This window comes from Arvicanthis niloticus, chromosome 2, assembly GCF_011762505.2.
Source record: "Arvicanthis niloticus isolate mArvNil1 chromosome 2, mArvNil1.pat.X, whole genome shotgun sequence".
NCBI lineage: Eukaryota > Metazoa > Chordata > Mammalia > Rodentia > Muridae > Arvicanthis > Arvicanthis niloticus.
In genome coordinates, this window is record NC_047659.1 from 63,974,896 (window position 1) to 64,002,318 (window position 27,423).

At 39.0% G+C, this 27,423-nt stretch overlaps 3 protein-coding genes across 6 annotated transcripts; all 3 read right to left on the minus strand.

Moving 5' to 3' along the window:
* Positions 1 to 1,517: 1,517 nt before the first annotated feature.
* On the minus strand, positions 1,518 to 27,212 carry LOC117703952 (olfactory receptor 4B13-like). 4 transcript variants are annotated; one of them, XR_013108692.1, is made up of 4 exons: positions 9,832 to 10,488; positions 9,695 to 9,742; positions 6,722 to 6,830; positions 4,143 to 4,272 (listed from the first exon to the last, which is right to left on the minus strand). XR_013108692.1 is itself a non-coding variant. In XM_076929182.1 (2 exons), exon 2 carries the CDS (start codon positions 2,715 to 2,717, stop codon positions 1,803 to 1,805), a length of 915 nt encoding a protein of 304 aa, XP_076785297.1. In that variant the 5' UTR covers positions 2,718 to 3,939; positions 27,173 to 27,212; the 3' UTR covers positions 1,518 to 1,802. The 4 variants fall into 4 exon arrangements, 1 of the variants encoding a protein (XP_076785297.1); XR_013108691.1 differs by having other exon boundaries at positions 4,176 to 4,206; positions 6,643 to 6,739; XM_076929182.1 differs by lacking the exons at positions 4,143 to 4,272; positions 6,722 to 6,830; positions 9,695 to 9,742; positions 9,832 to 10,488 and adding exons at positions 1,518 to 3,939; positions 27,173 to 27,212.
* On the minus strand, positions 12,580 to 13,506 carry LOC117703930 (olfactory receptor 4B13-like). Its single transcript, XM_034495823.1, has one exon. It carries the CDS (start codon positions 13,504 to 13,506, stop codon positions 12,580 to 12,582), a length of 927 nt encoding a protein of 308 aa, XP_034351714.1.
* LOC117703798 (olfactory receptor 4B13-like) lies at positions 23,609 to 25,668 on the minus strand. Its single transcript, XM_034495634.2, has one exon. The coding sequence runs from the start codon at positions 25,636 to 25,638 to the stop codon at positions 24,715 to 24,717; it is 924 nt and encodes a 307-aa protein (XP_034351525.1). The 5' UTR covers positions 25,639 to 25,668; the 3' UTR covers positions 23,609 to 24,714.
* Positions 27,213 to 27,423: the final 211 nt, after the last annotated feature.

Below are 27,423 nucleotides of genomic sequence, written 5' to 3' on the forward strand. Positions count from 1 at the left end.
GGGGGTATCCCAAAACCTGTTTTCTGTATTTGTAAAATGATTATTATACATTGTATGCAAATATTAAAATATTCTTTACACTATAATACAAGTCAAAGTAAAATACAGGCATGTTTCTAAATGTTTTCTATATTTCCATTTGTTTTGAACCTTCAGATTACCCAGACATTAAGTAACTTTGCACAACCAAAGAAGTTATGCAGCCATCTGCCTCTGACCTTACCTGACCTCTGCCCCTGGAGCATTTGGTTACTAGAGAGGTGCAGCAGTAGAAGAACTATGCTCATCTTATTATTCTTAGATTTGAACATGAACCAAAACAGCAGAATCCACATCAACAACAGACTAACTATAAAAAACTGTTTCCCATAACTTCTTGCTCTTTTCACTCTGTCTCTGGGTTCCTTTTGCCCCACAACTTCTTCATGGCATTTTTCTCCTCTGCATTTCTGAGTGTATAGATGATAAGGTTCAACATAGGGGTAATGACCGTGTAGAACACAGCCACAAGCTTGTCTTTAGTGAAGCTGGAGGGGAGACACAGATAAATGAAGGTGATCGAGCCAAAGAACAGGGTGACCACTGTGATGTGAGAGGCACAAGTCTTTTGCCAAAGACTTAAAAGCCTCAAAATTAGAAAAAAATAGATGGAACAATTAGTGTTTGCTAAGTTCTTGTAAGAGCTTGAACAACACAAGTGAACTGTCCTTGGAACTGTGATAGGCTACTTAATGTGGTTCTTGGGGCTTTTTTGGCTTCTTCCTTAGTCTTCACTAACTCCTGCCACCATGAGATTAAAGTATCTGCACACACTGACAAATGTCCACAGAATGACATAAAATCACTCAGGACTGTCTGGAGCATATAGAGAAAAAGCAACATTAGATGCTTATCATTTACAAGTTTGTGGCTCATGAGTCATCAAACTGTAAAATCAGTATTCTAATTTTTAAAAGAAGTAATGTACTTAAAGATAAGGTATTTGTTTTCATTAACATGTAAAAAGTATATTATAACACAAATTTAAAACTATTATTCTTTCAGATTTCACAGTTTCAGTTATTCAGGGTTACTCTATCACCCTGAAAACATTAAATGTGAAATTTCAAAAATAAGATTTGTAAGTGATAGTTCTCAGACTGTCCCATTCTATTCTACTAAAGACATGAATGTCCACTTTGCTAGTGCTATCCTTGTTTATGCCACCCAACTCTCAGTCACACTGTGTGTCAGGCCCACAGCCTGGTGTCATAGCTCTTATGTTCCAGTAACCCTTATATTTACTTCATACATAGTGGTCCTAAATGACAATAATAACAAAAGAAGTTTACAGGGAATAAAACATGGAAAATGGACAACTCTTGTGCTGTGTGACAGCTCTGCAGAGTTCATAGGGAAAAATCACATTAAATCTAATATCTCACAATGATCCATATTAACTACATTCTACTCACTGAGATAGATTAAAACTCATGGAAACATGAGTTGTTATAAGTAAACATAAACATAACATGTAGTTTCAAGAGAGGAAACATTAGTTTAATTAGTTTAAAAACAAAGCTTTGAAATTTAATGACCTGGCTCCATGTTTGTAGACTAGATTTAAACCTAAGCAGTTAAAGAAAAGCAGACCAAAGTGCAAGACTTCTAGGAAACTTTACCATAAAGATAATTTTACTACAACTTGCAATAGATTTTAAAAAAAGAAAAGAAACAAAAAAGAAAAACAAAATTCTACTAAAAATAGAACCCATTTCATTAAGCACTAAAACCAAGACTATTTTTAACTTTCTTGTGGACCCTCAGTTGTCCTTTTGGTTCCAGAACATTCTTAAAGCATTTTTCATTTCTGTATTCCTTAGGGTATAGACAATGGGGTTCAGCATTGGGGTAATGACTGTGTAGAACACAGACACAAGTTTATCTTCAGTGAAGGTAGAGGAGGGTCTTGTATAAATAAATGCACCAGGCCCAAAGAACAGAATGACCACTGTGATATGAGAGGCACAGGTGGAGAGGGCCTTGCGCCTCCCCTCTGCAGAATGGTTCCTCAAGCTGATTAAGATGATAGCATAGGAGGACACCAAGATGCAGACAGAGATTATAGAGATTAAGCCACTGTTGACCATCACAACAACCCCCTCCATAAAGGTGTCAGTGCAGGCAAGCTTAAACAATGGCTGCAGGTCACAGAAGTAGTGGTCAATCACATTGGGACCACAGAAGGGCAATGGAATGGTGATGAGGATCTGGATTATGGAGTGAATGAGGCCCCCCAGCCAGGAGCCAGCCACCAGCATGTGACACACTTGACGACTCATGATGTTCATGTAATGAAGAGGTTTGCAGATGGCCACGTAGCGGTCATAGGCCATCACCACAAGCAGGAGAATCTCAGCAGACCCCAAGAAATGGAAGAAGAATATCTGAGCCAGACAGCCCTTCAGGGAGATAGTTTTAACCTTAGCAAGTAAATCAGTGATGAACTTAGGGGCAACAGTGGAGGAGTAGCCAATCTCCACCAGGGACAGCGAGCTGAGGAAGATGTACATGGGAGAATTCAGACTCTTGCTGACACTAATTGTCACAACAATGAGGCCATTGCCCACCACTGTGGCCAGGTACACAGGAAGGAACAGCACAAAGCACACCTTCTGCACTACTGGATCCTGGAAAAGGCCAGTGATGATCAACTCAGTCACGTTTACACTGGCCATGGGCTCAGTAATCGTGTGCTGGACATCAGGGAATCAATTCACAACATTTATAGTATTTTAGGTAATGCAAAACAACTTATGACATATGTATGAATCATTTATTTAGTCAACAAAATCTAGTTAAGCGTTATATATTAGCATTCTATCACCTTATATTATTTTAATTTATTTACTTTTGTAACTAGAAAATAAATATTCAAAAATACTCTTACATGAACACAATAAAACAAAAACTAGTGAATTCTAAGACTCAAAGCCATTTTTTCAGTCTTTCATTGTGGGATAGTTATAATCACAGTGTATTTTGAATTTGGGAAGCCATTAGAGTTACGACCTTTATTTCTAGTATAATCTTCAGTGATTTCTGGGAGCTCTTTCTGTTGAAGAAACTCATTTACCTCAGAGTGAAGAAGTCAAATTCTCATCCAATTAAGGGGTCCGACTTGGTCCTTCCAAAATAGTAACTCACATAATCTTAAACCTTAAGAGGACTTTTTAAATCATCATTTTTATTCTATATTTTTCAATGGATAAAAATTACCAGTTTAATTAAGTCCACCACTCCCAAAATCATCAAATGGAGCCATTCTGTACAAATGAGCCTTTGTGGGAAAATAAGGTTGTTCAACACACTGTGGCTTCTCAGAAACTTGTTACATTATTTCTTGTCACTTTACCTGGCTTTAATTCAAAAGAAATGCTGTGTTCTTTCTCTATCTTGCAAGAAGGAATGAGACTACAGATTTCAAATACCTGAAATTGTCTCCAACCCAACATGAAGTTAGTCCCTGCTGGAATACAATATGACTCAAGGAGAAGTTTGGGTTTGGGAAAATTAGGCTAGAACCGAACAATGAATAGCTTGTGAATCTTGACCTTGAGCAAGCAAGGTCCCTTAAATAGAGACTCCACCCAACACATTCCTTACTGAACACCCAGTGAGCCAATTTCTGGTCATCCTCAGTTCAGCTATACTAAAATAATGTAGAGTAGACTTAGAAGGATATATCCTAATTATTTCTGTTCATGAATAAAGTGAAAAAGTCTGAGTGATGTGAATTGCCTTCCCAGGAACACTTTAAATTATATTTCTCTCCATGCATTGAGATTTTTTTTTATTATACTGAGTGGTAGTTGTCATTGTCATTCAAGAGTTTCACTTTGTCTCCAAAAAGAAATCATGGACATTCCATTATCCTTTAAAAAGCAGTGTAACTGATCTCTGAAACAAATCACAAAATAAGGATGAAATCTAGGGTACTGACATGAAGGTTAACATTTTAATGAAACAATAATTACAGGGATAAAAAAACAGCAAAATTAAACATTTTTAATTTTTTTAGACAAGAAAACTTACCCACTCATTCCTTGTTCAAAGGTTGTGATTAAACACTGAGACACTTGAATTTTTTATTAACTCACAGGCTATAATCAAGGAAAAAACTTTCCATGGAATTTCTCTTCTCCAGAGGGAAACTTTGTGACAAAACTGTGACCCAAAGAGAATATTTAAAATTAATCAGTAACTTTTGCATGAAGCTCATTCTCTTGATAACTAGAAAGTCAAAGAAGAAAAAGAAAATCAGCCATGTAGGACACATTTGTGCTCAGACTTCTCTTACTAAGTATAAATTCAAAAATAATAGATAGGAGAAACAGGACTGGAAGCCAGGACATGAAAATGAACTCATTTAGCAGTAAATTGGCTTATAGCACCCCCACTTTCGCCTCCTCACCTCTATTTCCTATTTCTACTCCTATGTAAACTTATAGCACGGATTGTTCCCATTGAGTCTATCAGTTCTTGCATTCATGTACAATGTTTATAATTTACAAAATAACTTCAGGATCCCCTTTGCAGTCTGCACCTCCACCTGAACCCATGGCAGATCAACATGCCAATCCCTGACCCAAAAGCCTGCCTGTCTTCCAGGAGGTCTGCTCTCCCAGACTACACAGTTTTCTACTTGCCTCCAAGGAGAACTGCTCCACTCTGAGACACTCAGGACAGTTAACACCAGATATGACCAACTGGTGAAAGGCAAGCACAGGAACATAAGCCAATGTAATTTTACACCATCAGAAACCATGTATCTTGCCACAGCAAGCCTTGACTACCCTACCACACCTGAAGAGCTAGATTCTGACCTAAAATCCTGTCTCAGAAAGATGATAGAGGCCTTTGAGAAGGATATAAATAGCTCCTTTAAAGAAATACAGGAAAACATAGGCACACAGGTAGAAGCCCTTAAAGAAGAAACATATAAATTCTTTAAAGAAATATAGGAGAATACAAAAACGAGGTGAAGGAATTGAACAAAATCGTCCATGACCTAAAAATGAAAATAGAAACAATAAAGAAATCACAAATGGGGGCAACCCTGAAGATAAAACCCTAGGAAAGAGATCAGGAGTCACAGATGCAAGCATCACAAAAAGAGTAAAAGAGATAGGAGAGAATCTAAGGCATAGAATGTACCACAGAAATAATTGACACAACAGTCAAAGGAAATACAAAGTGCAAAAAGGCTCCTAACCAAAACATCCAGGAAATTTGGAACACAAGGAAAAGACCAAACCAAAAAATAATAGGAATGCAAGAGGGTAAAGATTCCCAGTTCAAATGGCCAGAAAACATCTTAAACAAAATCATAGAAAAAAAAAACTTTCCTAACCTAAAGAAAGAGATGGCCATAAACATATAGGAGGCCTACAGAACACCAAATGAGAAAAAAGAAAATCCTCCTGCCATGTAATAAAATACTAAATGTACAGAACAATGAATATTAAAAGCTATAAGGGGAAAAGGCAAAAGGTGTACAAATGCACACCTATCAGAATTACTCCAGACTTCTCAAGAGAGACATTAAAGGCCAGATCTTGGACAGATGTCAAGTAGACCCTAAAAGACCATAGATGCCCACCCAGGCTACTATACTATACCCATCTAAACACTCAATCACCAAGATATTCCATGACAAAACCAAATTTAAACAATATCTCTCTAATCAGCCCTACAGAGGTTACTAGAAGCAAACCTCCAACACTAGGAGTGTAACCACTCCCAAGAAAACACAAGACATTAATCATCTCACAGCAAAACCAAAAGAAGAGTATCACACATACATACTCCCACATCCTATGACAAAATAACAGTAACAATCATTGGTCTTTAATCAACAATCATTGTTGAGATGTCTCTCAACATCAATGGACTCAAATCTCCAATAAAAAGACACAGACTAACAGACTAGAATCATAAACAGGATACATCGTTTTGCTGCATACAAGAACGCACCTCAGTAGTGAAGACAGGAACTACCTCAGTAGGAAGACAGTAAAGTTCTGGAAAAAAGTTTTCCAAGCAAACAGTCCCAATAAACAAGAAGGAGTCACCATTCTAATATCAAATAAAATAGACTTTCAACCAAACATAATCAAAAGAGATAGGGAAGAACACTTCATACCCATCAAAGGAAAAATTCACCAAGATGAAGTCACAATTTTGAACATCTATGCCCCAAATGCAAGGGCACACACATTTATAAAAGTAACTTTACTAAAGCTCAAACTACACATTGAACTTCACACAATAATAGTGGGGGACTTCAACACCCCACTCTCACCAATGGACAGGTCACTGAAACAGAAACTAAACAAAAACACAGTGTAATGGTCATAGGCCATCACCACGAGCAAAATGACTTCAACAATGCCAAAAAAAAAAAAAAAAAAAAAAAAAAAAAAAAAAAAAAAAAAAAAAAAAGGGAGAAAAATATCTGAGTCAGACAGCCCTTCAGGGAGATGGTTTTAATCTTAGCAAGTAAGTCGGTGATGAACTTAGGGACAATTGTAGAGGAGTAGCAGATTTCCACCAGGGACAAGGAGCTGATGAAGAAGTACATGGGAGAATGTAAAATCTTACTGATGCTGACGGCCATAACAATAAGACTGCTGCCCAGCACTGTGGCCACATACACAGGAAGGAAGACCACAAAGCACACCTTCTGCACCTCTGGATCCTGGAAAAAGCCGGTGAAAATTAACTCAGTCACATTGTTTCCATTGGCCATGGAGTCAGCTCAAGTATGTTGTACATCTGATAGTAGGAGGCTGAAAAAGAAGTCAAAATATTGCAGCACGAGTCACTTTCACTGAAATCATTCTCAAAAGCTGAGGCTGTTTTTCTAAATACTAACTGCTCAGCCAGATATTCTCATTCACCATTAAATGTTAGTAGTTTAATGGTTTAATTTATTATATATTTTAATTGCATCTAGCTATTAACAGAAAACAGAAATGCAGAGAAATGTTTGTTTACCCATGGTCACACAGAAAATGTAACTCAGAATAAGTCTTTCTAACTTTCATCCCAGGTATCTTTCTAATCATCACAAGGCATTATGAATTTAAGAGTTCAAGATATACTATAGGTACATAGATGATAGATGGATAGATGGATATATAGATCATATATTTATACTATCTTCATTGCATTTAATAGGTCTTCCTCTTGAGTATTCTTTCTGATGCCATTCTGCTCCAACTCTTTGTGTCCTTCTTGTCATCAGAGAATTATTACGCCTGAAATATATAAATGCTTCTTCACATGACTTGTCATTCATAAAGAATAAACAGTTATTAGTTCATAGTTCTGAAAGCTGAGAAGGGCAAAGCAAACTCGGAATCAAAGGGGTTGTATTCCCTTGGTGTGGCAGAGACATCCTGTGATGACACAGAGCAAACAAGAAGAGAAGCCCCCTCTGCAGCAATGCTGCTCATCCTCTAAGCCTGTGATGCATGAACAGAATAAGCCATCATGATCCAGTCACCAACTAGAGATCCAACTTCCAAAGTTATAGAAAATAAAACTATACACTTCATAGAGAAACATATTCCTGTTCCTTCTGATCTTTCCCAGTGTCTTCCATGCGGTTTCCTGCCATCAGCTGTGCCAGTCCTCACTTTACTCAAGGCAGAATCCTCTATGACTTCTAACAAATGTTCACATCTCTGAGTGTATTAAACTAACTAAATTTCCACACTCTTCTACAATCATTTCCAGCCATCTAACACCAAGTCTCCCGAAAGACACTCATTACAAAGAGACAGAGAAATTTCCCAATAGCTCAGTAGGATCAGGTGAGTGGGAGCAACAGAGAGATTAAATATAGGAAACACAGAGCTGATGAAAAGGAAAAGGTTATGTTTCCAGACACAATAGGGTCGATGTCCATGTAAACTCACAGAACTGACAGCATGCACAAGTCCTGCACAAAGTCAAGCCATACAAAATCCCAGTATGGAGGAGAAGAAGATGAAATTCCCACCTCTAACCAAAAACTATTTGCAACTGATTCCTGCTGGAAGAGAGAAAAGTCAGTTTTTTTCCCACTGAGTGACACTGAGAATATCAACGACATTCCAGTGCAGGCTTCATGCCCAGAAGTAATTAGACCACATAATACAGACTCAGGATTTCCATGGGTTTTTTGAATGGTAGGGTTTTCTATGGTAGTTTGAGAAGGTTACTGTTGATTGTTTGATCTTTTTTGGAAGAAAAAGAACATGAAGTTGGGTGGGTAGGGGGAATCTGGGAGTAGTAGGAAATTGGAAAAAATAAGATTAAAGTATAGTGTATGAAAATTTTTAATAAAAAATTAAACATTCAAAACCAATAAAAATAGATTATAGAACCAAAAAACGTTAAGCTTGAAATGAAAGGCCATTATATATTCCTTCTACTTGAGTTGAAGCCTAGAAACACTGCACCCAAAACAATTCTCTTCCTGTTCCCTGACTGATGTCTCATGGTTGAAGCATTTTTTTTAAATACATGTGCAAGAAAAATTTTTCCTAAAACAGCTCTAAACATACTGAAAATGGATAGTAGGTAGGTGTGTGTGTGTTTTCCAATTTTAATTTTGTGTGTATATATGTGTTTCTGAGTGTGCGCCATGAGAATTCAGGTGCCTGTAAAGGCCAGGATTGAACACCATATTCCCAGAAAATGAAGTTGCAAGAAGTTGTAAGCACCCATATCACTGATATGAATAGAATCCAGGTCCTCTCCCAAAGTAGTAAGTGCTATTAACCACTGAGCCATCTCTCCAGCTCCAAGAATGAACATTTCAAAATTACCTAATATGCCATACTTTCAGTACCCTAACACAGCTCCAGACATTTTTTAATGTTTTAAATGGCATTTCTTGATTTATTAGTGTATATGTGCTACAGTGTGGGTGTGGTACTCAGAAAACAACTTAAAGAAGTCAGTTCTCCCACCTTGAGGAACATATGTGAGGGAATGAATTCAGGTCATCACACTTGGAAGCAAGTGTCTTTACTCATTGAGCTGTCTTGTGATCTAATGTATCATGCTTTAAAATCATGTATGCTAATCCAATCCACCCCAATTTTGATAAGAAACTTGAAAACTGCCTCTGATAGTTATCAGCTTTTGCATATGAAACACAAATAAATGAATAAACTTGTATTTATAGATTCTGAATAATTACTCACCAAAGCTAAGATTTAAATAACAACCAGTTTAAATATCATACCTGTAAATTTACCCAGAATCATACATCATTAGTAGTATAAACATAAAACAGAACAAAGGAGTTCTAAGAAGTCATTGGGTATATTTATTTACCTACAAAAGCAATGCCTCTTCTCTGAGGTTGAACATCATTTCTCATCCACTAAAGAAGTAAAATTATCTGTACATATCACGTTAATTTAACATACCAATTTGAGACATTACTCGGGAAGGAAGAAAAATTTGCAGGGACATGTTTTCGCAGGCTGTATTTCCCAACAGGAAGAAGAATGACATCTGATAACCTATGTTTTAAATGTGACCTATTCTTATTCATCAACGCTGTCCTTTCTCTATTTATTCCTCTCTCACTCTTATACTCTCACACATTTAGCAATTAATAAATTCCCCCCTTTTCCTACAATAAAAGACTTACCAAAAACATTGAAAACAAGAAGAGAATCTTCAGATGAACATGTTAAGTCTATAAAGACATGGATAGAGAAAAATGAGTTAACTGCTGTTTGTAGTGACCCATAGACTAAGTGCCTTAACTCTGGTCATTTCACTTACCTTCAGGTCAGAAGACCTGGTGTGTTCACACCCTGTCTTGGAGGAAGGAATAGATCACATAGATTTCAAATAAATCATCCCTTATTCACCATAGCATTTTCTGCTTCCATGAATCAGACCATGGCTTTAGGGAATGTTGTGCTGGGAGGGAGTAGTATCAGACTACTCAGTGTAGATTCTAATTTCTTCAATAAATGAAGTCTCTCAACTAATGTTGCTACCAAGAAGATTTCACACTGAAGAACCTAGCCCATGTCACACTCAGCTAAACCACCCTAAGAGCATCTCCCTAAACAATTTGGAGAATAATTCAAAATGATCTATTTTAACTCCTGAACATACAAAAAAGGGAAGAATCTGAGAGAGGTGAATTGACTTCCCAAAGCCACAGTCTAATCAATGTTCTCTCCAGTGCATTAGAATTTGAGGGTATGAAGTGAAAATGGCCCTGCTATTCAAGGTTTAGAGCTGTCCTTTGGGTCAAACACCTAGGAATATTTAAAAACATGTCTGATGACTGGAGCAAATGTAGGGCATCTATATCAAGAATAATATTTAGATGTAAAACACCTAGACTATAAATAAAAGAATAGAATAATCAAGGATTAAAAAATCCTGTTTTCATGTAGCAGTCCTATCCATGCACACACTATCGAAAGGCTGTAATTAAGTGCCCACATATGTGGACTACACGTAATAAATGAATCCATGCACATAATCAAGAGACTATCATCCCCATGGGATTTCTTTTCCCTACAGGAAAACGTAGTCAAATAAATGATAACTCAGGGAATGTTTATAAAAGCAATTACATTAGTGACACTTCAAAATTGCTTTAAACAACTTCTGGCTGAAATAAATGCCATAGTTTGGGGGGGGTGTTTGTTTGTTTGTTTGACGAAAAGATAGTCCCTAGGCACTAGGATTTGGTCAGCTGCTGAGTAAGTATCCAACTGAGGAAAGCCTATTTCATACCAACTTCTGGTTCTCCTGTTCCCACTTTCACAGAAAACTGTAGTGTTGATCTACAGTATCTTCACTTCACCTGCTCATGCTCACATTTGCATATTTGTGTATAGTGTGCATTTATAAAATCATTTGGTCTCTCTGTAGTTCTGCCTCTCTCTATGATGAAAGTGGTCATAACCACAGAATATGCAAGAATTACCTCTGAAACATCCACCTACTCATTCATTCAATAAATAATCCAGCAAAATCCCTAGCTCCATGTAGTCCTTCTGCTAAACAGGTGATCGTGAGGCAGGAAATTAAATAGGCTTTAAGTGCATTTTTAGATGGTTAGTGAGAATCAACTTGTCCTTCATTCCTCAATTAAGACAATAAGCATTTCTAACATAATTTTTAATATCTCATAGGCTTAACACCACTTTCTATTTGTGAAAACATTTGACTTATTCCGAATACATAAGGAAAATGCTGTCATTTTAATAGTACTTTGATTTACAAATGTTGAATATTGTGAGAGAGCACAAAGACACTCTTTGATGCCAGTGTAACACAAGAAGTAAAATTGTCTATTGTGGTAGCTGGTATCAGTCTACAATATAAGAATCTAACAGCCAATCAGAACAGAAAAGTCCCTGGGTACAATTCTCAAAACACGCTTATATCCACATTAGAAAATGAAAAATTCATGGCTATTATAAAGGGTGTTGTTTCCTTAATTTCTTTCTCAGCCCATTTATCATTTGTATAAAGGAAGGCCACTGATTTCTTTGACTTAATTATGTATCGAGTCACTTTGCTAAAGGTGTTTGTTTGTTTGTTTGTTTGGCTATAGAAGTTCTCTGGTAGAATTCTGCACCAAAGTTGCTAATGCCTACTGTCATTTCATCTGCAAATAGTGATACTTTGACTTCTTCCTTTCCAATTTATAACGCCTTCATCTCCTTTAATTGTCTTATTGCTCTGGCTAAAACTTCAATATTAATAGATATGGAGGGAGTGGGTAGCCTTGTCTTGTCCCTGATTTTAGTGGAAATTCTCTAAGTTTCTCCCCATTTAGTTTGATGTTGGCTATTAGGTTGATGTACATTGCTTTAATTATGTTTAGGAATGTGCCCTGTATCCCTAATTTTTCTAATACTTTTAACATGAAGGGTTGTTGGATTTTACCAAAGGCTTTTACAGCTTCTAATTAAATATCTTGATATAACTCTAAAACATCTGCATAACAAGAACTTCAAATCTCCGAGGAAAGAAATTGAAGAAGATCCCACAAGATGAGAAGATCATCCCTGCTCATACATGGCGTAGGATCAACAGGCAACCATGGCTGGTAAATATTTCAAAATTGTTACTAAAAAGAATGTTGACTTTTCTCAACTAAAAGTCATACTAACTCTGTGAGATAACAATAAGCCTATCACTGTAAAATGATTATTATATATTGTATGCAAATATTAAAAATATTCTTTTCCCTATAATAGAAGTCAAAGTAAAATACAGGCATGTTTATAAATGTTCTCTGCATTTGCATTCGTTTTGAACCTTCAGACCTTAAGTAACTTTGCACAACCAAAGAAGTTATGCAGCCAATCAAATCGAATATGTCAGAAAGATCTGACCTCTGCCTGGCTTTGGAGCATTTGATTACTAGAGAGGTACAGCAGTAGAAGAACTATGTTCATCTTATTATTCTTATATTTGAACATGAACCAAAACAACAGAATCCACATCAACAACAGACTAACTATAAAAACCGTTTCCCATAACTTCTTGCTCTTTTCACTCTATGTCTGGGTTCCTTTTGCCCCACAACTTCTTTATGGCATTTTTCACCTCTGCATTTCTGAATGTGTAGATGATAGGGTTCAGCATGGGGGTAATGACCGTGTAGAACACAGCCACAAGCTTATCTTCAGTGAAGGTGGAGGAGGGTCGTAGATAAATGAAGGTGGCAGGTCCAAAGAACAAGGTGACCACTGTGATGTGAGAGGCACAGGTGGAGAGGGCCTTGCGCCTCCCCTCTGCAGAATGGTTCCTCAAGCTGATTAAGATTATAGCATAGGAAGACACCAAGATGCAGACAGAGATTATAGAGATTAAGCCACTGTTGACCATCACAACAACCCCCTCCATAAAGGTGTCAGTGCAGGCAAGCTTAAACAATGGCTGCAGGTCACAGAAGTAGTGGTCAATCACATTGGGACCACAGAAGGGCAATGGAATGGTGATGAGGATCTGGATTATGGAGTGAATGAGGCCCCCCAGCCAGGAGCCAGCCACCAACATGTGACACACTTGATGATTCATGATGTTCATGTAATGAAGAGGTTTGCAGATGGCCACATAGTGGTCATAGGCCATCACCACAAGCAGGAGAATCTCAGCAACACCCAAGAAATGGGAGAAAAATATCTGAGTCAGACAGCCCTTCAGGGAGATGGTTTTAACCTTAGCAAGTAAATCAGTGATGAACTTAGGGACAATTGTAGAGGAGTAGCAGATCTCCACCAGGGACAGTGAGCTGAGGAAGAAATACATGGGAGAACATAAAGTTTTACTGATGCTGACTGCCACAACAATAAAACCATTGCCCAGCACTGTGGCCACATACACAGGAAGGAAGAGCACAAAGCACACTTTCTGCACCTCTGGATCCTGGAAAAGGCCGGTGAAAATTAACTCAGTCACATTGTTTCCATTGGCCATGGAGTCAGCTCAAGTATGTTGTACATCAGATAGTAGGAGGCTGAAAATAAAAGTCAGAAGATTTCAGTACAATTTAATTTCACTAAAATCATTCTCAAAAGCTCAGACTATTTTGCTAAATCCTTACTGCTCAGCCAGTATATTCTCATTCACCATTAAATGTTAGTAGTTTAGTAGTTTAATTTATTCTATTTTAACTTCATTTAGCTATTAACAGAAAATAGAAATTCAGAGAAATGTTTATTTGCCCATATTTACATAGAAAATATAACTCAAAATAACTCCTTCTAAATTTCAGCCCAGATTATGAATGAAAAAGTTCAAGATATATTATAAATAGATAAATGATAGATGGTTAGATGGACACATAGATCATGTATTTGTATTATCATCATTGTAGTTAATAGGTCATCCTCTTGAGTATTTCTTTTGATACCATTCAGTTCTAATTCTTCCTCACTTTTCTCAAGGCAGAGGTCTTGCATCAAGAAATATGTTTCTACATCTCTGCCTGCTTCCCAGACAGCTGCTCTAACTGGAGACACATGGGTGAGACCCCCCTCCCATCCCAATTCTCCCATCTGCAGGACCCTAGCAAGCTAAGCGGCCAAGGACTCTAACCCATCCTGTCAGAGATTCATCTTCCTTCTGGTCTGCACCTATACCTGCAGTCCGGAATCAATGTACTATACCCCACCCCACAGCTCAGCCTGCCTCCCAGGAGACCCATTTTAACCATAGACACACAGGTAAGACAATACCCCCATACCCCCAGCCACTAGGACCCAGAAAGACTCTGGGCTCTGCCCTGCACTTTTGCAACTCCATCTTCCTTCCAGTCACCTCCTACACATGCAGTCATGTTGGCCCCCATGCCCCCAAGGAGGTCTGCTCAAACCTGAGACACCCAGTTCCAGCACCCTCCCAGGAGGCCTGCTCAAACCTGGAACACACAGGCTGCCAACACCAGAAACAAGCATATAGCAAAAGGCAATCACAAGAATATAATCCACAGAATCCACTGAAATATGGCACCATCAGAACCCAGCTCTCCTACTACAGCAAGCCCATAATATCCTAACAAACCTGAAGAGTAAGACTGTGACCTTAAATCCCATCTCATAAAGATGATAGAGGCCTTTAAAGAGGATATAAATAATTCCCTTAAAGAAACATAGGAAAACACAAGCAAACAGGTAGAAGCCCTTAAAGAGGGAACAAATAAATTTTTCAAATAAATACAGGACAATATAAGCAGGCCAAGGAAATTAATAAAATGGTTCAAATCTAAAAATGGAAATAGAAGCATTAAAGAAAGCACAAATGGAGGCAACTCTAGAGGTGGAAAACCTAAGAAAGAGAACTGCAGACAGAATCATCACCAACAGAATACAAGAGATGGAAGAGAATCTCAGGCATAGAAGATATCATAGAAGAAATCTGTATGTCAGACAAAGAAAATGCCAAATGTAAGAAGTTCCTAACTTAAAATATCTAGGAAATTTGGGTCACTATGAAAAGACCAAACCTAAAAATAATAGGAATAGAAGAGGATGAAGATTCTGGGTTCTAAGTGCCCAAAAACATCTTCAACACCATACAAGAAAAGCCCACTCTCACCAATGAACAAGTCATAGAAACAGAAACTAAATGAAGAAATGATGAAACTAACATGTTATGAAACACAGGAACTTAACAGATATCTACAGAGTCTTTCATTAAAAACAAAAGAACATACCTTCTTCTCAGCACCTCATGGAAGCTTCTCCAAACTGACCATATGATGGGACATAAAGCAAACCTCAACAGATACAAGAAGATTGAAATAACCCTTTTGTATTCTATCAGATCACCACAGATTAAAGCTGGACTTCAACAACAACAGAAACAACAGAAAGCCCGCATACTCATGGAAACTGAACAACTCTCTACTCAATGATCTCTTAGTCAAGGAAGAAATTAAAGACTTTCTAGAATTCAATGAAAATGAAGGCACAACATACCTAAACTTATGGAACACAATGAAAGTAGTTCTAAGAGGAAAATCCATAGCACTATGTGCCTTAATAAAGAAATAGAAGAAATTTCATACTATCAACTTAACAGCACACATGAAAGCTAAAGGAAGCAAACACACCCAAAACTAGTAAATGGTAGGACAGAGTCAAAGTCAGGACTGAAATCAATCAATTAGAAACAAAGAGAACAATATAAAGAATCAACAAAACTAAGAGCTGGTTCTTTGAGAAAATGAACAAACTAGACAAACCCTTTGCCAAACTAACTAAAAGGCACAAAGACAGTATCCATATTAACAAAATAAGAAATGAAAAGGAAAGCATAACAACAGAAACTGGGGAAATATAAAAAAAAATCATTAGGTTTTACTTTAAAAGCCTGTACTCCACTAAACTAGAAAATCTAAATGAAAAGGATGATTTTCTAGAAAGATACCAGTAGCCAAAGTTAAATTCAGGTCAAGTAGACTAAACAGTCTCATAACCCCTGAGGAAATAAAAGCAGTCATTAAACATATCCCAACCAAAAAAAAGAAAAAAAAAGAAAAAAAAATCCCAGGGCCAGATGGTTTTAGTGCAGAATTTTACCAAATTTTCAAAGAAAAGCTAAAACTAATACTGCTCAAACTGTTCCACAAAATAGAATTGGAAGGAACACCACCTAATTCATTGTATGAAGCCACAGTACATTGATACATAAACCACACAAACACTCAACAAAAAGAACTTCATACTAATTTCCCTAATGAACATCGACATAAAAATACTCAATAAAATTTTCACAAACTGAATCCAGGAACACATCAAAACCATCATTCACCACGATCAAGTAGGTTGCATTATCCCAGGGATGCAGGGATGGTTCCGTATATGAACAAACTGACAGAAAAAAGAAATATCTGTTAAGCTAAAAAAGCCTTTGACAAAATACAGTACCCCTTCATGTTAAAAAGATCAGAGATTCAAGGCATAAGCCTAAACCTAAAAAAGAAATATAAAACAAGCCAATAGCCAACATCAAATTTAATGGAAAGAAACTTGAAGAAATCCCACTAAAATCAAGAACAAGTCTGCCCACTCTCTCTCTCCTATTCAATCTAGTAGTTGAAGTTCTAGCTAAATCAATAAAACAACAAAATCGAAAGGATCAAATCAAAGTCAAGGAGATACTAATTGGAAAGAAGTCAAAGTATCACTATTCACATGTAATATGATAGTATATATAAGCGATCCCCAAAATTCTACCAGAGAACTCCTACAGCTCATAAACAATTTCACCAAAGTGGCTGAATATAGAATTAACTCAAAGAAATCAAGAGGTCTTCTTTATACAACAAACTCAGAAAGAAATTGGGGAAACAACACCCTTCACAAAAACCACAAATAATATAAAATATCTCGGTGTCACTCTAACCAAGTGAAAGATGTGCATGTCCCTGAAGAAACAAACTGAATAAGATATCAGAAGATGGAAAGCCGTGCTCATGGATTGGTAGGATTGAGTAAATAATGGCCTGTCTCTTCAAACATGAACTTGGGTGGGTAGAAAGACGGAGATCTGGGAGTAGTAGGGGATTGAGAAAGTATATGATTAAAATCTATTGTATAAAATTTTTAACTCAAAAATTAAATAAATAAAATTGAAAAGCAATAAAAATAGATCATACGTCCAAAAGACCAAAAGAAGTTATGTTTGAAGAGATAAGCCATGATTTACTTTTTCTACTTGGGGGGAAACATTGGATCTTACACAATTCTCCTCCTGTCCCTGGCTGATAGCTCATATTTGAAACACTTATTCTAAATTTATGTTCAAGAAATAATATTCTTTTTTATTGGATATTTATTTACATTTCAGATGTTATCTACTTTCCCTATTTCCCCCTACCCAGAAACCCCCTATCCCATCCCTCCTCCTCCTGTTTCTATGAGGATGTGCCTCCACCTACCCACTCCCATCTCCCTGCCCTCGAATTCCCCCACACTGGGGCATCCAACCTTCACGGGACCAAGGACTTCCTCTCCCACCTATGCCCAACAAGCACACAAAGACAAAACAAAGAAAGAGAACTTCAGACCAATCTCCCTTATGAATATCAATGCAAAAATACTCAATAAAATTCTCACACACCAAATCCAAGAAAAAAATATTCTAAAAACAACTTTAAACATACTAAAACTGGTTAGTAGATGAGTGTGTATGGTTCCCTAATTCAGGGACTAAATCTTTCCAAGGTCATTTATAACAGACATGAATTTCCATCTTCCTTATCATCTTTGTCAGCAACAAGTATGTTTTCTGCTCACTCTTAAGTTTTAGTTCTTATTAGTTCAACATCCATAAAGAAAGCAATTATAAAATCCTCTACATTAAAATTAGTTCTTTTCATAATCTGAAATCTCTCAACAATTTACATCCTTATCCGCCCAGGCTTCTACTTTGCATTGCTTAAGTCAGAGTCCTCTCCATCACCACACACACACACACACACACACACACACACACACACACACACACACACTGCTGATTCCCACCATAGAGCCTCACTTATCCCAAGTATCCTCATCTGTCCCCTCCAACCCTACCCATCTTGCAAGCCCAATTCAAGTCCTATTTAGACAGTGAGTTTTTTCCAAATGACTCAAATACATCTTGTCTTCTCTGATCTCTGAATAAATCTTTTAAATACACATTTAATAATAATAAATAATTGTTAATTAAATATTAATAATAATAACAGAGTATTTAAAACATTCTGTTTGTGTCCCACAGAACAAATTTGTGCTCTCAGGATTTTAAGGTCTTTCTCAGATTGCTCTCACTGAATTTGCTCTCTTACAGTCATTTCTCAAATAGACACTACAGACCATTTGCCCAGCACAAGGTGGTTGGTCCTTTTCTGCTTTCACTCTACAGTGTAATCAGAATTCCACTGCTACAGAATAAGTTCTCATGCCTCTCTGTCATTCTGATGCATTAACATTCATAACAATTGACATGTTATTTGGTCATTGTAGTATCCATGTTCTATCTTCCAACAAAAATGTATTCTATTATATTACTCAAAATTATTATTACAATTTTTTAAGTCTTTGTTTATTTGAATTTTAGTGAATATGAAAGGCTAGAATCTTCTTTTTTATATTTTTGGGCTACATGTTTGTTTCTGAGCGTGTGTGTTTCCAAGTGCGTACACTACAAGCATACAGAGCATCATATCCCTGAAAACTGGAGATACAAGCAGTATCAGTATGTCAGTGCTAAGAACTGAGTAGCAAGTGCTCTTAACACTGAGCCATCTATGCAGCCATAACAGCCAACATTTCAGAAGTACCTATTATATGCCAGATTTTTAATGCCCTACCACAGTTCCAGATATTTTTTAATGTTTTAAACTACATTTCTTAATTTATTGATGTATGTGTGCACACACCACAACGTAAGTGTGGTGCTCAGAGGACAACTTGCAGAAGTCAGTTCTCTTCTTTCTGGCCATATTGTGGCATCTATGTGGGGAACTGAATTCAGGCCATCACACTTGGAAGCAAGAATGCTTACCAACCGAGACATCTTATGCCTCATATATATCTAAAGGTATGTGTATTAACTGATCTCATTTTGATAAGAAACTTGGGAACTGCATCTGATTGCTATCAGCTTTTGTATAAGAAGATAAAAACAAAAAAAATGAATTAATTTGTATCTATAGCTTCCGAGTAATTACACAGCAACAGAGGCAGGATTTAAAACCAGCCAGTTTAACCACTGCATCTGCGCATTTTACTCAGAATCATACATCATTAGTAGTATAAGCATAATACAAAACAAAGGAGTTCAAATTTAGTGTGATAGTTGTAAGAAGTCATGGGTATATTTATTTACCTAGAAAAGCAATGCCTCTTCTCTGAGGCTGAACATCATTTCTGATCCACTAAAGAAATACAAGTCTCTATACAACCACTTTAATTTACTATACCAATTTTAGACATCACTCAGAGGTAGGAAAAACTTATTCAGGGTACTATGTTTTCAAGCTGTATGCTCCATCAGGAAAAAAAATAACATCTGATAACATATCTTTTTAAACTTGACCTCTCTCTTTTCTCTCTCTCTCTCTCTCTCTCTCTCTCTCTCTCTCTCTCTCCCTCTCCCTCCCTCCCTCCCTCCCTCCCTCCCTCCCCCTCTCCCTCCCCCTCCCCCTCTCCCTCTCCCTCTCCCTCCTCTCCCCCCTCTCCCCCCTCTCCCCCCTCTCCCCCTCTCCCTCCTCTCCCCCCTCTCCCCCCTCTCCCCCCTCTCCCCCTCTCCCCCCCTCCCCCCCTACACCCCTCCCCCCCCTCCCCCCTCTCTCCCCCCTCCCCCCTCTCTCCCCCCTCTCTCCCCCCTCTCCCCTCTCTCCCCTCCCCTCTCTCCCCCCTCTCCCCCCCTCTCCTCCCCTCTCTCTCCCCCCTCTCTCTCCCCCCCTCTCTCCCCCCTCTCTCTCCCCCCTCTCTCTCCCCCCTCTCTCTCCCCCCTCTCTCTCCCCCCTCTCTCTCCCCCCTCCCCTCTCCCCCCTCCCCTCTCCCCCCTCCCCTCTCCCCCTCCACTCTCCCCCCTCCCCCCTCCCCTCTCCCCTCTCCCCTCTCCCCTCTCCCCTCTCCCCTCTCCCCTCTCCCCTCTCCCCTCTCCCCTCTCCCCTCTCCCCTCTCCCCTCTCCCCTCTCCCCTCTCCCCTCTCCCCTCTCCTCCCCTCTCCCCTCTCCTCCCTCTCCCCTCTCCCCCCTCCCCTCTCCCCTCTCCCCTCTCCCCCCTCTCCCCTCTCCCCTCTCCCCTCTCCCCCCTCTCCCCCTCTCCCCTCTCCCCTCTCCCCCTCTCCCCTCTCCCCTCTCCCCTCTCCCCTCTCCTCCCCTCGTCCTCCCCTCTCCTCCCCTCTCCTCCCCTCTCCTCCCCTCTCCTCCCCTCTCCTCCCCTCTCCTCCCCTCTCCTCCCCTCTCTCCTCCCCTCTCTCCTCCCCTCTCTCCTCCCTCTCTCCTCCCCTCTCCTCCCCTCTCCTCCCCTCTCCTCCCTCTCCTCCCCTCTCACCCCTCCCCTCTCCTCCCCTATCCTCACCTATCCTCCCCTCTCCTCCCCTCTCCCTCCCTCTCCTCCCCTCTCCTCCCCTCTCCTCCCCTCTCCTCCCCTCTCCTCCCTCTCCTCCCCTCTCCTCCCCTCTCCTCCCCCTCTCCTCCCCTCTCCTCCCCTCTCCTCCCCTCTCCTCCCCTCTCCTCCCTCTCCTCCCCTCTCCTCCCCTCTCCTCCCCTCTCCTCCCCTCTCCTCCCCTCTCCTCCCCTCTCCTCCCCTCCTCCTCCCCTCTCCTCCCCTCTCCTCCCCTCTCCTCCCCTCTCCCCTCTCCCCTCTCCCCTCTCCCCTCTCCCCTCTCCCCTCTCCCCCTCTCCCCTCTCCCCTCTCTCCCCTCTCCCCTCTCCCCTCTCCCCTCTCCCCTCTCCTCCCCTCTCCCCTCTCCTCCCCTCTCCCCTCTCCCCTCTCCCCTCTCCTCCCCTCTCCCCTCTCCTCCCCTCTCCCCTCTCCCCTCTCCCCTCTCCCCTCTCCCCTCTCCCCTCTCCCCTCTCCCCTCCCCCCTCCCCCTCTCCCCTCTCCCCTCTCCCCTCTCCCCTCTCCCCTCTCCCCTCTCCCCTCTCCCCTCTCCCCTCCCCCTCCCCCTCCCCCTCCCCCTCCCTCTCCTCCCTCTCCCTCTCCCTCTCCCTCTCCCTCTCCCTCTGTTCTACTCTCACCCATTTAGCAACAAATAAATCCCCCCTCTTTTCCTACAATGAATGGCTCACCAAGAAGCTTGGAAACCAAGGGCACAATCTTCATATGAGCATGAAAGTCTATAAAGACAAGGATAGATAAAAATGGATTAACTGATATCTATAGTGACCCATGGACTTAGTGTCTTAATTCAAGTCATTTCACCTACCTTCAAGTCAGAAGAGCTGGTATACTCCTGTTTGGTCTTGGACAAAGGAATTGGATCACATAGATTTCAAGTAAATTGTCTCTAATTCACCATAAAATTCTCTGTTCCAACAAAACAGACATGGCTCAAGAATTGCGCTGGGGGGGGGGAGGGGGAGGGGAGACTAACAGGGAAGGAGTAACAGATTCCTCCTTACAGAGTCTGATTTCTTCAATAAATTAAGTCTCTCAACTAATGTCACCATAAATAAGATTTCGCACTGAAGACCCAAACCCAGGTCTCACTCAGCTAAACCTCCCTAGGAGCATCTCCCTAAACAATTTGGAGAATAATTCAAAATAATCTATTCTAACTCCTGAACATACAAGAAAAGGGAAGAGTCTGAGAGAGGTAAATTGATTTCCCAAAGCTGCAGTCTAATCAGTGTTCTCTCCAATGCATTAGACTTTGAGGGTATGAGGTTGAAATGGCCCTGCCACTCAAGGCTTAGATCTGTCTCCTGGGTCAAACCCTGATGGAGTATTTAAAAACAAGGTTGGTGACTGGGGCAAATTGCAAGGCAAGAAAATTGTAGGGCATCTGTATCAAAAATAATATTTAGGATTATAACACTTAGGCTATAAATGGAAATCATAAGGGTAGAATATTCAGGGCTTAAAAAAAATCCTGTCTTGATATAGCAGTCCTATTCATCCATACAGTGTCCAAAGGCTGTGATTAAATACTTACATACCTGGACTATTCATAATAAATGAATCCACGCATATAATCAACAGACTATTTTCCCCATGGAATTTCTTTTCCCTATAGGAAAACTTAGCCAAATAAACAATGACTCAGGAAATGTTTATAAATATTTTGCAATTATTTTAGTGACACTTCAATATTGCTTTAAACAGCTTCTGGCTGAAATAAATATTATAGATGTTGAGGAAAAGAAAGTCCCTAGGCACTAGGTTTTGATCAGCTGCTGAGTAAGTATCCAACTGAGGAAAGCCTATTTCATACCAACTTCTGGTTCTCCTGTTCCCACTTTCACAGAAAACTGTAGTGTTGATCTACAGTATCTTCACTTCACCTGCTCATTCTCACATTTGCATCTTTGTGTATAGTGTGCATTTATAAAATCATTTGGTCTCTCTGTAGTTCTGCCTCTCTCTATGATGAAGGTGGTCATAACCACAGAATATGCAAGAATTGCCTCTGAAATGTCCACCTACTCATTCATTCAATAAATAATCCAGCAAAATCCCTAGCTCCATGTAGTCCTTCTATTAAACAGGTGATCATGAGGCAGGAAATTAAATAGGCTTTAAGTGCATTCTTAGATGGCCAGTAAGAAATCAACCTTCATTGTTCAAGTTAAGACAATAAGTATTTCTAACAGTGTTTATTTTTAACATCTCATTGGCTTAACATCATTTACTTTGTGCAAACATTTGATTTCTTTCCTAATTCATAAGTAGAATGGTGTCATTTTGATATTTCTTTGGACTGTTCCTTGGGCATGGCCTGTAACTGCTGCCAATGCCCCTTCTCTCCAGACACCTCAACACTTGCGTGGGAATTTGGGGTGTTTACAGTGGCTATATAAGGATAAAGAGATGGTTAGTGAAAGTTTGAAATTAGAGATAGTTGGCTGTATAGATATCAAGGAACTGGGATAAAAGTCTCATCTTTAACACTAAGACATCTATAGGTTTGAAGAAGAAAACATACTTTTGCTACCAAGTTTCATAGTCACTAACAATGTGTGCTTATGTACGTTTAAATAACTTAAAATTCAATTTCAAATTTTTCAGTGTTTAGTGACAATAAGTACTTTAAATATATACGTACATTAAATACAATGTATTAGCACAAGACAATGTTTTCATCAGCTTACAAATTTGTACATGCCTTGTCCTGTAGCCGAAAATTACTATTATATATAAGTTCAGAGCCCAAAAGGTACTTGGGGTAAACACAGCCCACTCTGGCATGTCACACACTTGAAAAAAGCTGGATGAATACAGATGAAAATGCAGTTCTATTCGATTTTAAAGCCAACAGTGACCAATTGTAAGATATTTTCAATAGGTTTCACATCGAGGAGAGGCATTGGGACATTGAAGAGGTTCTACAAGATAAAACAATGTAGACAGGCATGGACTCTTTTACCTCCCTTTACTGAAGAAGAAAAATAACAATAGCCATTAAAAGAAATATGCATGGCATGGTCATTACAATAAAGGGACAGAGATGTGAAGTTGACAATGAATGACCCTGTCCTTCAATCTTCAATTAAGACACTAAGCATCTCGAACACTGCTTATTTTTAATATCTCATGGGCTTAACATCGCTTACTTCTTGTGAAAACATTTGACTTATTTCTTAATTTGTAATTAGAATGCTGTCATTTTCATATTAATTTGATTCACAAATGTTGGACATTGTGAGAGAACACGAAGGCACTCTTTGGTGCCAGCGTTACACAAGAAGTAAAACTGTCTTTTGTGGTGGCTGATAGCAGATGGTCTACAATATAAAAATCGAACAGCGGTTCAGAACAGAAAAGTCCCTGGGTAAAATTCTCAACAACATGTTTATATCCACATTAGAAAAAGAAAAATCTATAACTACATTATCCATTCCTGATAATACCTCTGGTTGGTATCCTTTTTGATAAAATGAAAGTTACTTATGAGCAAGTGGAATGAAAGGAAAAGGTAGAAGTATTTAAACATTCAGATGATGGACAAAAAATTCAAAATGTTTTATAACTCAGTAAGGCAACCATGACTGGTAAGTATTTCAAAAAAGCTACTAGAAAGAAGCTTGAATTTTCACAACTGAAAGAGATGCTAACCCTGTGAGAAAATGTAAGCCTATCACTGTAAAATTATTATTATACATTGTAAGCAAATTTAAAATATTCTTTACCCAATATTAGAAAATACTACCATGTGTCAAAGAAAATACAAGCATATATATAAATGTTCTCTGCATTTGCATTTGTTTTGAGCCTTCAGATTACCCAAACCTTAAGTAACTTTGCACAACCAAAGAAGTTATGCAGCCAATCAAATCGAATATGTCAGAAAGACTATCTGACCTCTGCCTGCCTTTGGAACATTTGATTACTAGAGAGGTGCAGCAGTAGAAGAACTATGTTCATCTTATTATTCTTATATTTGAACATGAACCAAGACAACAGAATCCACATCAACAACAGACTAACTATAAAAATTATTTCCTATGGCTTCTTGCTCTTCTCACTCTGTCTCTGGGTTCCGTTTGCCCCACAACTTCTTCATGGCATTTTTCACCTCTGCATTTCTGAGTGTGTAGATGATGGGGTTCAGCATGGGGGTAATGACTGTGTAGAACACAGCCACAAGCTTGTCTTCAGTGAAGGTGGAGGAGGGTCGTAGATAAAGAAAGATGGCAGGTCCAAAGAATAGGGTGACCACTGTGATGTGAGAGGCACAGGTGGAGAGGGCCTTGCGCCTCCCCTCTGCAGAATGGTTCCTCAAGCTGATTAAGATGACAGCATAGGAGGACACCAAGAAGAAGAGAGAAATTACAGAGATTAAACCACTGTTGGCCATCACAACAACCCCCTCCATAAAGGTGTCAGTGCAGGCAAGCTTAAACAATGGCTGCAGGTCACAGAAGTAGTGGTCAATCACATTGGGACCACAGAAGGGCAATGGAATGGTGATGAGGATCTGGATTATGGAGTGAATGAGGCCCCCCAGCCAGGAGCCAGCCACCAGCATGTGACACACTCGACGACTCATGATGTTCATGTAATGAAGAGGTTTGCAGATGGCCACGTAGCGGTCATAGGCCATCACCACAAGCAGGAGAATCTCAGCAACCCCCAAGAAATGGAAGAAGAATATCTGAGCCAGACAGCCCTTCAGGGAGATAGTTTTAACCTTAGCAAGTAAATCAGTGATGAACTTAGGGACGACAGTGGAGGAGTAGCCAATCTCCACCAGGGACAGCGAGCTGAGGAAGATGTACATGGGAGAATTCAGACTCTTGCTGACACTAATTGTCACAACAATGAGGCCATTGCCCAGCACTGTGGCCAGGTACACAGGAAGGAAGAGCACAAAGCACACCTTCTGCACCTCTTGATCCTGGAAAAGGCCAGTGATGATCAGCTCAGTCACGTTTACACTGGCCATGAGCTCAGTAATCGTGTGCTGAACATCAGGCAATCCTATTTTTAAAAAATGATTTTAACACAAATTCATGACATTTATAGGATTTTAGATAATGTAAAACAACTTATAACACATGTATGAATCATTTATTTAGTAAACAAAATCTAGTTAAGCATTATATATTAGCTTTCTATCACTTTATATTATTTTAATTTATTTACTTTTATAACTAGAAATTGAATATTCAAAAATACTCTTACTTGAACACAATAAAACAAATGGTAGTGAATTCTAAGACTCAGAACCATTTTTTCAGGCTTTCATTTTAGGATAGTTATAATTTACAGTGCATTTTGTATTTGGAAAACCATTAGAGTTAAGATCTTATTTCTAGTATAATCTTCAGTGATTTTGGGGAGCTCTTTCTGTTGAAGAAACTCCTTAATCTCAGAGTAAAGAAGTCAAATTCTCATCCAATTATGGGCTCCTGACTTGGTCCTTCCAAAATAGTAACTCACATAATCTAAAAGTTTAAGAGGATGTTTTCAATTACCAATTTTGTGCTATATTTTTCAATGGATAAAAATTACCAGTTTAATTAAGTCCACCACTCCCAAAATCATCAAATGTAGCCATTCTGTACAAATGAACTTTTGTGGGTCTAATGGGAAAATAAGGTTGTTCAACACACTGTGGCTTCTCAGAAACTTCTTACATTATCTCTAGTCACTTTACCTACCTTTAAATCAAAGGAGATGCTATGTTCTTTTTCTACCTTGCAAGGAAGAATTAGACCACAGATTTCAAATAAACTGAAATTGTCTCCAACCCAATATGAAGTTAGTCCCTGCTGGAATACAATATGACTCAAGGAGAAGTTTGGGTTTGGGAAAATTAGGCTAGAACCAAACAATGAATAGCTTGTGAATCCTGGTCCTTGAGCAAGCAAAGTCCCTTAAATAGAATCTCCACCCAACAGACTCCTTACTGAACACCCAGTGAGCCAATTTCTGGTCATCCTCAGTTCAGTCATGCTAAAATAATGTAGAGTAGACTTTGAGGGATATCGCCTAATTATTTTTGTTCATGAATGAAGTGAAAAAGTCTGAGAGATGTGAATTGCCTTCCTGGGAACACCTTCAAATGATGTTTCTTTCCATGCACTAAGTGAAAAAAAAAAATGGTAGTCTCAATAGCATTCAAATTTTTGATTAACTAGGTGGTGGTTGCCATTGCAATTCAAGAGTTTCACTTTGATACCAAGAAGAAATCATAGACATTCCTAGAAGCCTTTGTTTGTTTGTTTGTTTTTTGTTGTTTTTTGTTTTTTGAGACAGGGTTTCTCTGTGTAGCCCTGGCTGTCCTGGAACTAACTCTGTAGACCAGGCTGGACTAGTAGCCTTTAGAAAGCAGATCTCTAAAACAAATCACAAAATAAGGAGGAAATCTAGGGTATTTACATGAAGGTTAACATTTGAATGAAAGAATAATTACAGGCATAAAAAACAGCAAAATTAAACATTTTTAATTTTTTTTTTTAGACAAGAAAACTTACCCACTCATTCCTTGTCCAAAGGTTGTGATTAAACACTGAGACCCTTGAATTCTTTAAAACAAATTAACTCACAGGCTATAATCAAGGAGAAAACTTCCCCATGGAATTTTTTTTTCTCCAGAGGGAAACTTTGTGACAAAGCTGTGACCCAAAGAGAATATTTAAAATTAATCTCAAGTACTTCAGTAACTTTTGCATGAAGCTCTTTCTCTTGATAAATGGAAAGTCAAAGAAGAAAGAAGAAAATCAGC